This window comes from Salmo trutta, chromosome 14 (genome assembly GCF_901001165.1).
Source record: "Salmo trutta chromosome 14, fSalTru1.1, whole genome shotgun sequence".
Taxonomy (NCBI): domain Eukaryota; kingdom Metazoa; phylum Chordata; class Actinopteri; order Salmoniformes; family Salmonidae; genus Salmo; species Salmo trutta.
In genome coordinates, this window is record NC_042970.1 from 78408963 (window position 1) to 78422259 (window position 13297).

Consider the following 13297-nt stretch of genomic DNA (forward strand, 5'->3'; position numbering starts at 1 on the left):
ATAGAGAATCAAAAGAAGAACTACAAATTCTCAGACAGGCCACTTCCTGCTTGGAATTTTCTCAGGTTTTTGCCTGCCATGTTATACTCACAGACACCATTCAAACAGTTTTAGAAACTTCAGAGTGTTTTCTATCCAAATCTACTAATAATATGCATATTCTCATTTCTGGGCAAGAGTAGTAACCAGTTTAAATCAGGTTATGCCCCCTAGCCCAGACAGGTTAACAATAAATTTGTGGAGTGGTTGAAAAACGAGTTTTAATTATTCCAACCTAAGTGTATGTAAACTTCCGACTTCAACTGTATATTGAATGTAACTGTACCTGTGACAGACAGAGTGACTCCAGGATTGCCATAATATCTCCCTCTTGTCTTTTTTTAATTTATTTTTATTTCACCTTTATTTAACCAGGTAAGCTAGTTGAGAACAAGTTCTCATTTACAACTGCGACCTGGCCAAGATAAAGGAAAGCAGTGCGACACAAACAACAACAGAGTTACACATGGAATAAACAAGTGTACAGTCAATAACACAATAGAAAAAAAGAAAGTCTATATACAGTGTGTGCAAATGGCGTGAGGAGGAAAGGCAGTAAAGTAGCGAAGTAATTACAATTTAGCAAATTAACACTGGAGTGATAGATTACAGTCTAGCCAGACACCTAGGTATTTTTAGTTGTCCACATATTCTAAGACAGAACCGTCCAGAGTAGTGATGCTAGTCAGGCGGGTGGGCAGCGGACGGTTGAAAAGCATGCATTTAGTTTTACTAGTGTTTAAGAGCAGTTGGAGGCCACGGAAGGAGTGTTGTATAGCATTGAAGCGCATTTGGAGGTTCGTTAACACAGTGTCCAAAGAAGGGCCAGATGTATACAGAATGGTGTCGTCTGCGTAGAGGTGGATCAGGGTATCACCCGCAGCAAGAGCGACATCGTTGATATATACAGAAAAAAGAGTCAGCCCAAGAATTTAACCCTGTGGTACCCCCATAGAGACTGTCAGAGGTCCGGACAACAGGCCCTCCGATTTGACACACTGAACTCTGTCTGAGAAGTAGTTGGTGAACCAGGCGAGGCAGTCATTTGAGAAACCAAGGCTGTTGAGTCTGCCCGATAAGAATATGGTGATTGACAGAGTCGAAAGCCTTGTCCAGGTTGATGACGACGGCTGCACAGTACTGTCTTTTATCGATGCCGTTTATGATATCGTTTAGTACCTTGAGCGTGGCTGAGGTGCATCCGTGACCAGCTCGGAAACCAGATTGCACAGCGGAGAAGGTTCGGTGGGATTCGAAATGGTCAGTGTTTATTCAGTTTATTAACTAGGCTTTCGAAGACTTTAGAAAGGCAGGGCAGGATGAATATAGGTCTATAACAGTTTGGGTCTAGAGTGTCACCCCCTTTGAAGAGGGGGATGACTGTGGCAGCTTTCCAATCTTTAGGGATCTCGGACGATACGAAAGAGAGGTTGAACAGACCAGTAATAGGGGTTGCAACAATGGCAGTGGATAATTTGAGAATGAGAGGGTCCAGATTATCTAGCCCAGTTGATTTGTACGGGTCCAGATTTTGCAGCTTTTTCAGAACATCTGCTGTCTGGATTTGGGTGTAGGAGAAGCTGGGGAGGCTTGGGCAAGTAGCTGCGGGGGGTGCGGAGCTGTTGGCCGGGGTTGGGGTAGCCACGAGGAAAGCATGGCCAGCCATAGAGAAATGCTTATTGAAATTCTCGATTATCGTGGTTTTATCAGTGGTGACAGTGTTACCTAGCCCCAGTGCAGTGGGCAGCTGGGAGGAGGTGCTTTTATTCTCCATGGACTTTACAGTGTCCCAAAACTTTTTTGAGTTAGAGCTACAGGATGCAAATTTCTGTTTGAAAAAGCTAGTCTTTGCTGTCCTGACTGACTGCGTGTATTGGTTCCTGACTTCCATGAAAATGTGCATATCGTGGGGACTATTCGATACTAGTGCAGTCCGCCACAGGATGTTTTTGTGCTGGTCAAGAGCAGTCAGATCTGGAGTGAACCAAGGGCTTTATCTGTTCTTAGTTCTACATTTTTTGAAAGGGGCATGCTTATTTAAGATGCTGAGGAAATTACTTTTAAAGAATGACCAGGCATCCTCGACTGACGGGATGAGGTCAATATCCTTCCAGGATACCCGTGCCTGGTCGATTAGAAAGGCCTGCTCGCAGAAGTGTTTTAGGGAGCGTTTGACAGTGATGAGGGGTGGTCGTTTGACCGCGGATGCAGGCAATGAGGCAGTAATCACTGAGATCCTGATTGAAAACAGCAGAGGTGTATTTGGAGGGCAAATTGGTCAGGATAATATCTATGAGGGTGCCCATGTTTACGGATATAGGGTTGTACCTGGTGGGTTCCTTGATAATTTGTGTGATATTGAGGGCATCTAGCTTAGATTGTAGGACTGCCGGGGTGTTAAGCATATCCCAGTTTAGGTCACCTAACAGAATGAACTCTGAAGATAGATAGGGGGCAATCAATTCACATATGGTGTCCAGGGCACAGCTGGGAGCTGAGGGGGGTCTATAACAGGTGGCAACAGTGAGAGACTTATTTCTGGAGAGATTCATTAAAAAAATTATAAGCTCGAACTGTTTGGGCATAGACCTGGAAAGTATGACAGAACTTTGCAGGCTATCTCTGGAGTAGATTGTAACTCCTCCCCCTTTGGCAGTTCTATCTTGACGGAAATGTTGTAGTTGGGTATGGAAATCTCAGAATTTTTGGTGGCCTTCCTAAGCCAGGATTCAGACACGGCAATGACATCAGGGTTGGCGGAGTGTGCTAAAGCAGTGAGTAAAACAAACTTAGGGAGGAGCCTTCTGATGTTAACATGCATGAAACCAAGGCTTTTTCGGTTACAGAAGTCAAGAAATGAGAGTGCCTGGGGACACGCAGGGCCTGGGTTAACCTCCACATCCCCCGAGGAACAGAGGAGGAGTAGGATGAGGGTACTGCTAAAGGCTATCAAAACTGGTCGTCTAGTGCGTTGGGGACAGAGAATAAAAGGAGCAGATTTCTAGGTGTGGTAGAATAGATTCAGGGCATAATGTACAGACAGGGGTATGGTGGGGTGCGGTTACAGTGGGGTAAACCCAGGCACTGAGTGATGATAAAGAGGTTGCATCTCTGGACACGCTATTTATGTTGGGTGAGGTCACCGCATGTGTGAGAGGTGGGACAAAGGAGGTATCTGAGGCACGTTGAGTCGGACTAGGGGCTCTGCAGTAAACTAAAACAATGATAACTATCCTAAACAACAGCATACAAGGCATATTGACATTTGAGAGAGACATAAAGAGAGGCATAAAGCAATCACAGGTGTTGATTGGGAGAGCTAGCTAAGACAACAACGGGTAAGACAACAACAGCTAATCAGCTAAGACAACAACAGGTAAAATGGCGATGAATGGGCAGAGAGGGTCGGTTAACTACACACAGGGCCTGAGTTCGAGGCTGTTGACCATGGTGTACAGTACTGGTAGTAGCATTAGTTAGCAGAGGAATCAGTATCATCATCACCATAGCTTGCTGTATTGACTGCTGCTGTCTATATACTGTAAAGTCTAATGTAGCCTGTTATCCATATATAGTCTAATGTAGCCTGTTATCCATATATAGTCTAATGTAGCCTGTTATCCATATCTAGTCTAATGTAGCCTGTTATCTATATATAGTCTAATGTAACCTGTTATCCATATATAGTCTAATGTAGCCTGTTATCCATATATAGTCTAATGTAGCCTGTTATCCATATCTAGTCTAATGTAGCCTGTTATCTATATATAGTCTAATGTAACCTGTTATCCATATATAGTCTAATGTAGCCTGTTATCCATATATAGTCTAATGTAGCCTGTTATCCATATATTGTCTAATGTAGCCTGTTATCCATATATTGTCTAATGTAGCCTGTTATCCATATATAGTCTAATGTAGCCTGTTATCCATATATAGTCTAATGTAGCCTGTTATCCATATATAGTCTAATGTAGCCTGATATCCATATATAGTCTAATGTAGCCTGTTATCCATATATCATCTAATGTAGCCTGTTATCCATATATAGTCTAATGTAGCCTGTTATCCATATATAGTCTAATGTACCAACACAACCCACTGTCACTGTGTCTCATGTTAATTCTACTCCTAAACATAACCTACCATCACTGTGTCTCATGTTAATACTACTCCTAAACACAACCCACCATCACTGTGTCTCATGTTAATACTACTCCTAAACACAACCCACCATCACTGTGTCTCATGTTAATACTACTCCTAAACACAACCCACCGTCACTGTGTCTCATGTTAATACTACTCCTAAACACAACCCACCGTCACTGTGTCTCATGTTAATACCACTCCTAAACACAACCCACCATCACTGTGTCTCATGTTAATACTACTCCTAAACACAACCCACCATCACTGTGTCTCATGTTAATACTACTCCTAAACACAACCCACCATCACTGTGTCTCATGTTAATACTACTCCTAAACACAACCCACCATCACTGTGTCTCATGTTAATATTACTCCTAAACACAACCCACCATCACTGTGTCTCATGTTAATACTACTCCTAAGCACAACCCACCATCACTGTGTCTCATGTTAATACTACTCCTAAACACAACCCACCATCACTGTGTCTCATAGTAATACTACTCCTAAGCACAACCCACCATCACTGTGTCTCATGTTAATACTACTCCTAAACACAACCCACCATCACTGTGTCTCATGTTAATTCCTGAGCTCTTAGGAAGCATCCAGTCAATCAATCTTACTTCTATTTTCACTCTTACTTTAGTCCATTTTCTAGAAAGTCTCCACAGCAATCTTTTGCTCTCAGAGTCCTCAACACAGCATGTAAAGTATTATACTTTAAACCACGTCATTAAACTCATGGAAGTTGAAGAGGAAATTAACTACTTTAAAATGGATATAGCCCTCAACGATGCTGCCCATGCTGTCACAGAAGTCATCATCTTTTTGCACTTAAAAATACATATTAAACCCGAAAATACATGAAACCATTATCCAAAGAGATCTTACAAAGAGATTCACATGCAAAACATAACTCACACTCTAATTCTGTATGTAGGTCTACATTATGTATGTCTGGGTTAACAGACAAACAAACCGTACTTAGGTCTACATTATGTATGTCTAGGTTAACGGACAAACACACTGTATGTAGGTCTACATTATGTATGTCTAGGCTAACAGACAAACAAACCGTATGTAGGTCTACATTATGTATGTCTAGGTTAACAGACAAACAAACCGTATGTAGGTCTACATTATGTATGTCTAGGTTAACGGAGAAACACACTGTATGTAGGTCTACATTATGTATGTCTAGGCTAACAGACAAACACACTGTAAATAGGTCTACATTATGTATGTCTAGGTTAACAGACAAACAAACTGTATGTAGGTCTACATTATGTATAACTAGGCTAACAGACAAACAAACTGTATGTAGGTCTACATTATGTATGTCTAGGTTAACGGACAAACACACTGTATGTAGGTCTACATTATGTATGTCTAAGTTAACGGACAAACACACTGTATGTAGGTCTACATTATGTATGTCAAGGCTAACAGACAAACACTGTATGTAGGTCTACATGATGTATGTCTAGGTTAACAGACTAACACACTGTAAATAGGTCTACATGATGTATGTCTAGGTTAACAGACAAACACGCTGTAAATAGGTCAACATTATGTATGTCTAGGTTAACAGACAAACAATCTGTTTGTAGGTCTACATTATGTATGTCTAGGCTAACAGCCAAACAAAACAACAATATAAAAATATTGTCATGCCCAACAGAAGTTTGAATTGCCATGCCTGGCAGAAGTTTGAATTGTCATGCCTGGCAGAAGTTTGATGACTAGAAACAAATAATAATGAAAAGATAGACATCATCCATCGTACTTACAGCGTGAGGAGAGAGAGGGGAGGTGAGCTTACTGTCCAAGAAGAGAATGAAACAGAAGGGTGTGAGTTCTGTGGTTGACAGCAACTAGATGTACTGAGGGGCTGAAAGGTGCTGCAGTGCTGGCTTCCTGTCTTCATGATGCCTCTTCCTGGCAACCAACACGTCGGTGAAGGGCTTTAAGAAAGGTGTGAACATCTTCATGAGGAGAGAGAGGGACTTTACAAGAAATGTCTGTCTTATATGTCATCGGCTACTTGTATTTCTTCATTGGTGGCTACAATATGGAGAGGGGATAGATGGGTCCCTCCTGAGAGGTTTGAGAAACACTAGTTCTGGTGGGGGTGGTGTTCATTCCCCAAACTTGTTGCTAAAACTTTATTTGGTTTTTATAACACCATACATAACCTTTCTGAATAATGACATTACATTAATAATGACACTACATATGATTAGATTAAACTGTATTTTATTATGAATGAATACAACTGATTGACATAATAAAACAGTCATTTGTACACCCAGCTCCCCCACATGCTGAGACGATACAGACAGATTGTCATTTTACATTGATGCTCTCAGTCATTCTGTGCTCCTCATATTGTCACTTTAGTCAACTTCAATTGTATTAGTCCACTTAACATGCATGTATTAGTCCACTTAACATACATGTATTAGTCCACTGAACATACATGTATTAGTCCACTGAACAGACATGTATTAGTCCACTGAATATACATGTATTAGTCCACTGAACAGACATGTATTAGTCCACTGAACAGACATGTATTAGTCCACTGAACAGACATGTATTAGTCCACTGAACAGACATGTATTAGTCCACTGAACAGACATGTATTAGTCCACTGAACAGACATGTATTAGTCCACTGAACATACATGTATTAGTCCACTGAACAGACATGTATTAGTCCACTGAACAGACATGTATTAGTCCACTGAACAGACATGTATTAGTCCACTGAACAGACATGTATTAGTCCACTGAACAGACATGTATTAGTCCAATGAACAGACATGTATTAGTCCACTGAACATACATGTATTAGTCCACTGAACATACATGTATTAGTCCACTGAACATACATGTATTAGTCCACTGAACATACATGTATTAGTCCACTGAACAGACATGTATTAGTCCACTGAACAGACATGTATTAGTCCACTGAACATAAATGTATTAGTCCAATGAACATACATTATTAGTCCACTGAACATACATATACAGTATAAATTCACTGAACTGAAGATATGGGCCTCGTTCTAATATCCACAGTAGCACACTACTTGTTTCAGTTTAGGTGGTCTAGTGTGGATGTTAGAACACCACATGGACACTGGGGGCGTTCCAGGCTGACTACATTGCAGTCAATCTGTGCGCACCAACCAATGGTTGTGTGCCACATTATCGATTGCGCAGTCGGGAATCACGGGTTAACTGATATCTTAAACACAAACACCTATCCAGGCATTGTGAGATCTGGCAGGCGACTGCAATATAGTCTGCCTGGAACATGCCCTATATTCAATTGTAATTCAATTCAAAAACAGCTCAGGCCGAGGGAGAGGGGAAAGGAAATCAGAGGAGCACTGCTCTTCACTTTGATTGACACTTCACACACTCATACTGTACGTCCAGTGTTCTGTGTGTCAGAGGACTACAAAAGTGGTGATACCACCCAACACCCCCATTCTATCCAAGCTTCCTGTTCCCTTTTAAAGTAGGTACACGGTCCCTCTTCCTCAATCTTCATTTTCATTATTCTGTTCTTCCTCTTCCTCCTCTTCTTCCTCCCTCTGTTATATCCGGACGGTGCGTGATGTTCAGGGTGTTCAGGTTAGTCTGGGTGGTCAGGGTGGTCAGGGTTGCCATGGTTTCCTGTCTCTTCCTCTATGGTCAGGCTTGTGTTTGATGCGACATTTGTCACCATAGAGACAGCCAGTGGTCCTCCAGAAGAAACACTCATCACGATTGATGGGAGCCATCCTCCTGGGCTTGGGAGAGAGACACAAACAGTATGAAAACACAATCCCGTCCCCACCTTCTGTCAGTTGTCTGTAATTTTGTACAATTCATGGCCCATAGATTAGTAACAATTTAGAATAAAACATTATAAATGCTTAAATATGTTTATAAATTATAGTTGATGTTTTGACATAGTCGGATGTCCTTACCCTGTGGCGGCGTACTGGGAGGCTGAGGAGGTGTTGAGGTCTGAGGAGAGGACCTAGCGGTCTGGGTACCTAATCACCAGTCTGGTGCTCTCCAGCTCCACCCCCTGGACAGTAGGACAAACAGCATCCACAGTCAAAATACATACAACAGCATCCACAGTCAAAATACATACAACAGCAGCCACAGTCAAAATACATACAACAGCAGCCACTGTCAAAATACATTAAATGGAACCAATAGCATAGTCCCAAAAGTTCAATGTAACCAATAACAGAGTCAAAAAAGAACAATGGAACCAATAGCCTAGTCTCAATAGTACAATGGAACCAATAGCATTGTCCCAATAGAACAAAGGAACCAATAGCATATTCCCAAAAGTACAATCTCCTAAAGTGCATGCTAAATAATTGAAAGCACATCTCACATAGTTAAATGCATTTGACAGCATTATGTTTCATCCCACCACTCACCTGGAGCCTCTCCAAGGCGCGAGCAGCCATGTTGGTATTCTTGATGTTGACAAAGGCACAAAATCTTTCATGGAGAACTCTGATACTCTCTATCTCACCACACATATAACCACAACTAGGGAGAGACAGAACATAGAGAGTATTAGAGTTCTACATTCTATTTCTATGTTATTTACTGTAGATGAGGGGAGATAGAATTAGAATGTAGAACTGTGATACTCTCTATGTTCTGTACTGTAGGTGAGGGGAGATAGAATTAGAATGTTGAACTCTGAAAGTCGTCCTGTAAGTCGCTCTGGATAAGAGTGTCTGTTAACTAACATGTAGTTAGAGATGCAGATACTGAACTAAAACAGATAGAAATGGGGCATGATGGTCATACGTTTTGAAGAGGTCCAACATGTGTTTCTCAGTGAGGTCCATGGTGACGTACCCCACCCAGAGACAGGGACAGGGGGACCTGAGGATGAGAGGAAGGGAGGGGACCACGGTCAGAATAAATCCATTACAGCAACCTTACAACAACAGAGCATTATGAATGTGACCTAGATGGCACCCTAACCCCTACACAGTGCACTATGGTTGACCAAGACCATGAGGTTCTGGTAGAAAGTAGTGCACTATGTAGGAATAGGGTGCTATTTTGGACAGTATAGAACCTATAGCTGTAGGTATATACACTCACATTAAATTATGTATAATTTAGATGTGGAATAACCAAACAACAGACTGGGTGTGGGGAGGAGAGGTCCACCACTGGAGTCCTGAGGGGAGGAGAGGTCCACCACTGGAGTCCTGAGAGGAGGAGAGGTCCACCACTGGAGTCCTGAGGGGAGGAGAGGTCCACCACTGCAGTCCTGAGGGGAGGAGAGGTCCACCACTGTAGTCCCGAGGGGAGGAGAGGTCCACCACTGGAGTCCTGAGGGGAGGAGAGGTCCACCACTGCAGTCCTGAGGGGAGGAGAGGTCCACCACTGGAGTCCTGAGGGGAGGAGAGGTCCACCACTGGAGTCCCGAGGGGAGGAGAGGTCCACCACTGGAGTCCCGAGGGGAGGAGAGTTCCACCACTGGAGTCCCGAGGGGAGGAGAGGTCCACCACTGTAGTCCTGAGAGGAGGAGAGGTCTACCACTGGAGTCCCGAGGGGAGGAGAGGTCCACCACTGGAGTCCTGAGGGGAGGAGAGGACCACCACTGGAGTCCTGAGGGGAGGAGAGGACCACCACTGGAGTCATGAGAGGGGAGCCGAGAGCAGCCTGCACTGTTGTAAACTTCTCCAGCAGCAACGATCTCTGCACCTCCTCAAAGGTAGAGGGGAGGGAGGGGAGGGAGAGAGAGAGGATGGGGGAAAGAGGGGAGATGAAGTGAGAGACAGCAGGGGGAAGAGAGGGTGAAATAAGATGAGTGGGGAGAGGGAGAAGAGATTGAGAGTCTGATTTTACCGACAGACACACACACACACTGTCAGCAATGTCCACTTTCACAGTAGAGAGCTCAGACACTGACCTTTAACCCCATCAGTGCACTCCCCTTGAGGAAGAATCCCTTGGCCAATAGGGGCGAGCTGTATGGACTTCTGAGCATCTGATAGGGCAGAAGGGTAGAGCTCCAGACACCATTAGGAGTTCAAACCATTCCCAAAGAAATACAAGAAATTAGATCAAAGTAGAAATAGTCCAGATCTTTTCCACCTAGTAAATCTGTTTGACTACTTACATTAGAGTACTCCTTCAATAGTCAACTGAACTGCCCTCCACTATTTCACCAGAAGGACTGGCTGATACTGAGGTGTTCCTTGGTCCATCTGATGTAAAAGACAATGGATTTAGTAAGAGTACAAATTAGGTCAGTTATAAATATAATATACATTTTCCACAAATGCACTTTTCCACACAAGGACTTTTAGATCCATCCTCATATTGAAGATGATCAATTCAAGTATCATGTGGAGCCAATATCTGTCACTACAATGTTAATATAGCAAACTAAAGATTTAAACCCCATGTACTTACATCTGACAGTGAGAGTCTCTTCAGCAGAGGGGAGATCCTCATGGCCTTCTACAGCACAGGAGTATCTGCCTGTATCCTCACTGCTGACTGAGAATAGGATATAGACAGGAGAGTAGGTGTTGCTGTTTGGTATAGGCTGTCCATTCTTATACCAGCTGTAGGCTGTGATGGGGTCCAGTGTACATTTGGTTCTACATGTCAGTGTGACATTCTCCCTCTCTGACACAGATGTAGGATCCATCTCCAACACAACATCTAGAGTAAAAGGAAACAAATCATTATTATCCTCCTATATATGTTCTCTTATGTGAAATACTAGATTTGGAATTTTTCGATCACATACCACTACTGTGTCTGTATGACTGCCTTTAATAAGGTAATTACAGTAATAGATGTGAGATGTGTGACAGATTACCTGTGACAGTCAGGGAGACAGTTGAGCCAGCAATCTTTTCTCCAGATGTTATGAATCTGAACCTGTACCCAGCAGAGTCACTCAATCTCAGGTCTGTGATTCTCAGGGTACAGTCACTCTCCTTATCCCCAAGGTACTCTATATGACCCTCATACCCTGGCACTGAGCTCAGATCTTCAGCATCCATACCAGACCATTTAGTAAACCAGAAAGCTGTTGTGATCTCATGATAACTGGGATATGTATAAGAACAGGATATGTCCAATCTTGACCCCTTCAAGACACAGATACTCTGATGGGTGTAAGTCACACTCCAACACTTCTTACCTGAAATACAAGAAGACAATAGAACACCTTGTATACATCGATACATCTTTAATTACAATATATAGTACTATGCACTGATGTTGTTTATAAAGTAAAAAAACAAATGAATAGTTTACAGTAGTGAAAAAAAACTTATTTATTGAATAATGATCAATATTCGTTGAAACATGTACATATGTCTCACAACCTTAAACAACACTGTATTCATATGAAATGTGTATAAAAAAGTCCAGACTCACACACTGCAGGAGAGTGGAGATCCTCATGGTCTTTTACAGTACAGGAGTAACTGGTGTAAATCTCTGCATCACTAAAGGAGTCTGAGTACAGGCTGGAAGTGTCCTCCTTTACTTTGTGTCCGTTCTTGTACCAGATGTAGGTGGGGTTGTCAGTCAGAGTACAGGTGGTGATACAGGTCAGTGTCTTCCAATACTCCCCTGTTGTCCACATTCCCCCAGTCACTTTTAGATCTGTAGTTATGAAAGAACAATGGAGAGCATCTGTCAGTCAGCATCATTCCAAGGTTCTCATTGAAAATGGAATAAATCATTAGAAGTGGTAACTATACTCTTTATGTCAGAATACACAACCTGTGACAGAGAGAGTGACAGCTGAGCCAGATGTCCATGAGCCTGTTGTAAATGACAAGTAATATGATGCTGAATCCTCCTCTCTCAGGTCTGTGATTCTCAGGGTGCCGTCATTCTCCTTATTCCCACGGTACTCTAAATGTTCAATCCTCTACGGTCCGTCAAGCTGTACAGCAGCCTAAAGACTGACCACCAGGTTCAATGATAACTCCTATCCCCAAGCTGTGAGGATAAACAGCAAGTGACTCTCACACACACACACACACACACACACACACACACACACACACACACACACACACACAGACCATCTGTAGTGAAGGCCCATAAGGCCCATGGAATCTGTATCAAAGTCTAGAGAGCTGGTTGTTATGGATGTAGAAAAGTTAAAACATACATCCTACACAGTATAGATGTCAACTCTACTCCCTATCAGTCTGGTCCTGAAGGGCCCTCAGAAAAATCTGCTGTGTCATTCACAACCACACACAGGCCAGTACACGTGGCAGTGATTCAAACGTTTGTGTGAATGTCTTTTTTACCCTGGTTAATCATCTCATCCCTATGTAGATCAACACTCCTACACTGAGACACTTTATGAATACTGGCCCTGATGTAACAACGAAAACACAGCTCAAAACATAACAAGAAGTAAAATGATACATTACCCTCAAGAATATGACTTATGACTAAAATCAAATAACCCAAAACTATATTTCAAGATATTGTCAAGAGTACGTACAGAGTGAAGTGAAGAGGAGAGGTCTTGTACAGTGAGTCAACTGACTGGTAGTGAGTGGGAACTGCTAGTAAGTGTCAGTTCTGTGGTTGCGTAGGGGTTGGGTTAAATGTGGAAGACACATTTCAGTTGAAGCATTCAGTTGTACAACTGACTAGGTATCCCCATTTCCTTTCCCTTTGATGCATATTTAACCCTCCGGCTGTGTTCCGGTGGAATTGAACCGATTTTCTCTCTTAAAAATGTTGTTCATTTAATCTGATTGTCATAAGGTTCCATGACTTTGTCCACACAGGGCATCTGAACACACAAAATACATTTTGATGATTTTCATTACATTTTGGGTGTTTTTAAAAAAAACTGTCATTTTGGACCGGGAACACAGAATGAATTAACATGAAACGAACACAACAGGAGGCTTAAAGTAGTCAGAACAAAAATCTAATGTTTTGCTTTCGTTGTAAAGCCTTTTTGAAATCGGACAGTGTGGTTAGATTAACCTCTCTAGGGTCGGCGGGACGAAATCGTCCCACATACTCAACAGCCAGTTTAATCCCGTGGCGCGAT

The 13297-nt window shown here is 42.5% G+C and overlaps 2 protein-coding genes and 1 long non-coding RNA gene across 3 annotated transcripts in view; 1 reads left to right on the forward strand and 2 right to left on the reverse strand.

Moving 5' to 3' along the window:
• Window positions 1-7767: 7767 nt before the first annotated feature.
• Window positions 7768-8684, reverse strand: LOC115147513 (uncharacterized). The gene is made up of 2 exons (XR_003866374.1): window positions 8181-8684; window positions 7768-8000 (listed from the first exon to the last, which is right to left on the reverse strand). It is a non-coding gene; the product is annotated as an uncharacterized LOC115147513 (long non-coding RNA).
• Window positions 8685-9855: 1171 nt separating this feature from the next.
• LOC115147892 (Kv channel-interacting protein 2-like) overlaps window positions 9856-13297 on the forward strand; it is a gene marked incomplete at its 5' end in the record, with an annotated part of 18439 nt that continues 14997 nt past the window's right edge. The window contains one exon of the mRNA XM_029690152.1: window positions 9856-9955. Coding sequence (XP_029546012.1) covers window positions 9856-9955 — 100 coding nt within the window. The remainder of the gene's footprint in view (window positions 9956-13297) is intronic.
• On the reverse strand, window positions 10261-11286 carry LOC115147495 (B-cell receptor CD22-like). Its single transcript, XM_029689745.1, has 3 exons — window positions 11075-11286; window positions 10660-10914; window positions 10261-10451 (listed from the first exon to the last, which is right to left on the reverse strand). Exons 1-3 carry the CDS (start codon window positions 11259-11261, stop codon window positions 10378-10380), a joined length of 516 nt encoding a protein of 171 aa, XP_029545605.1. The 5' UTR covers window positions 11262-11286; the 3' UTR covers window positions 10261-10377.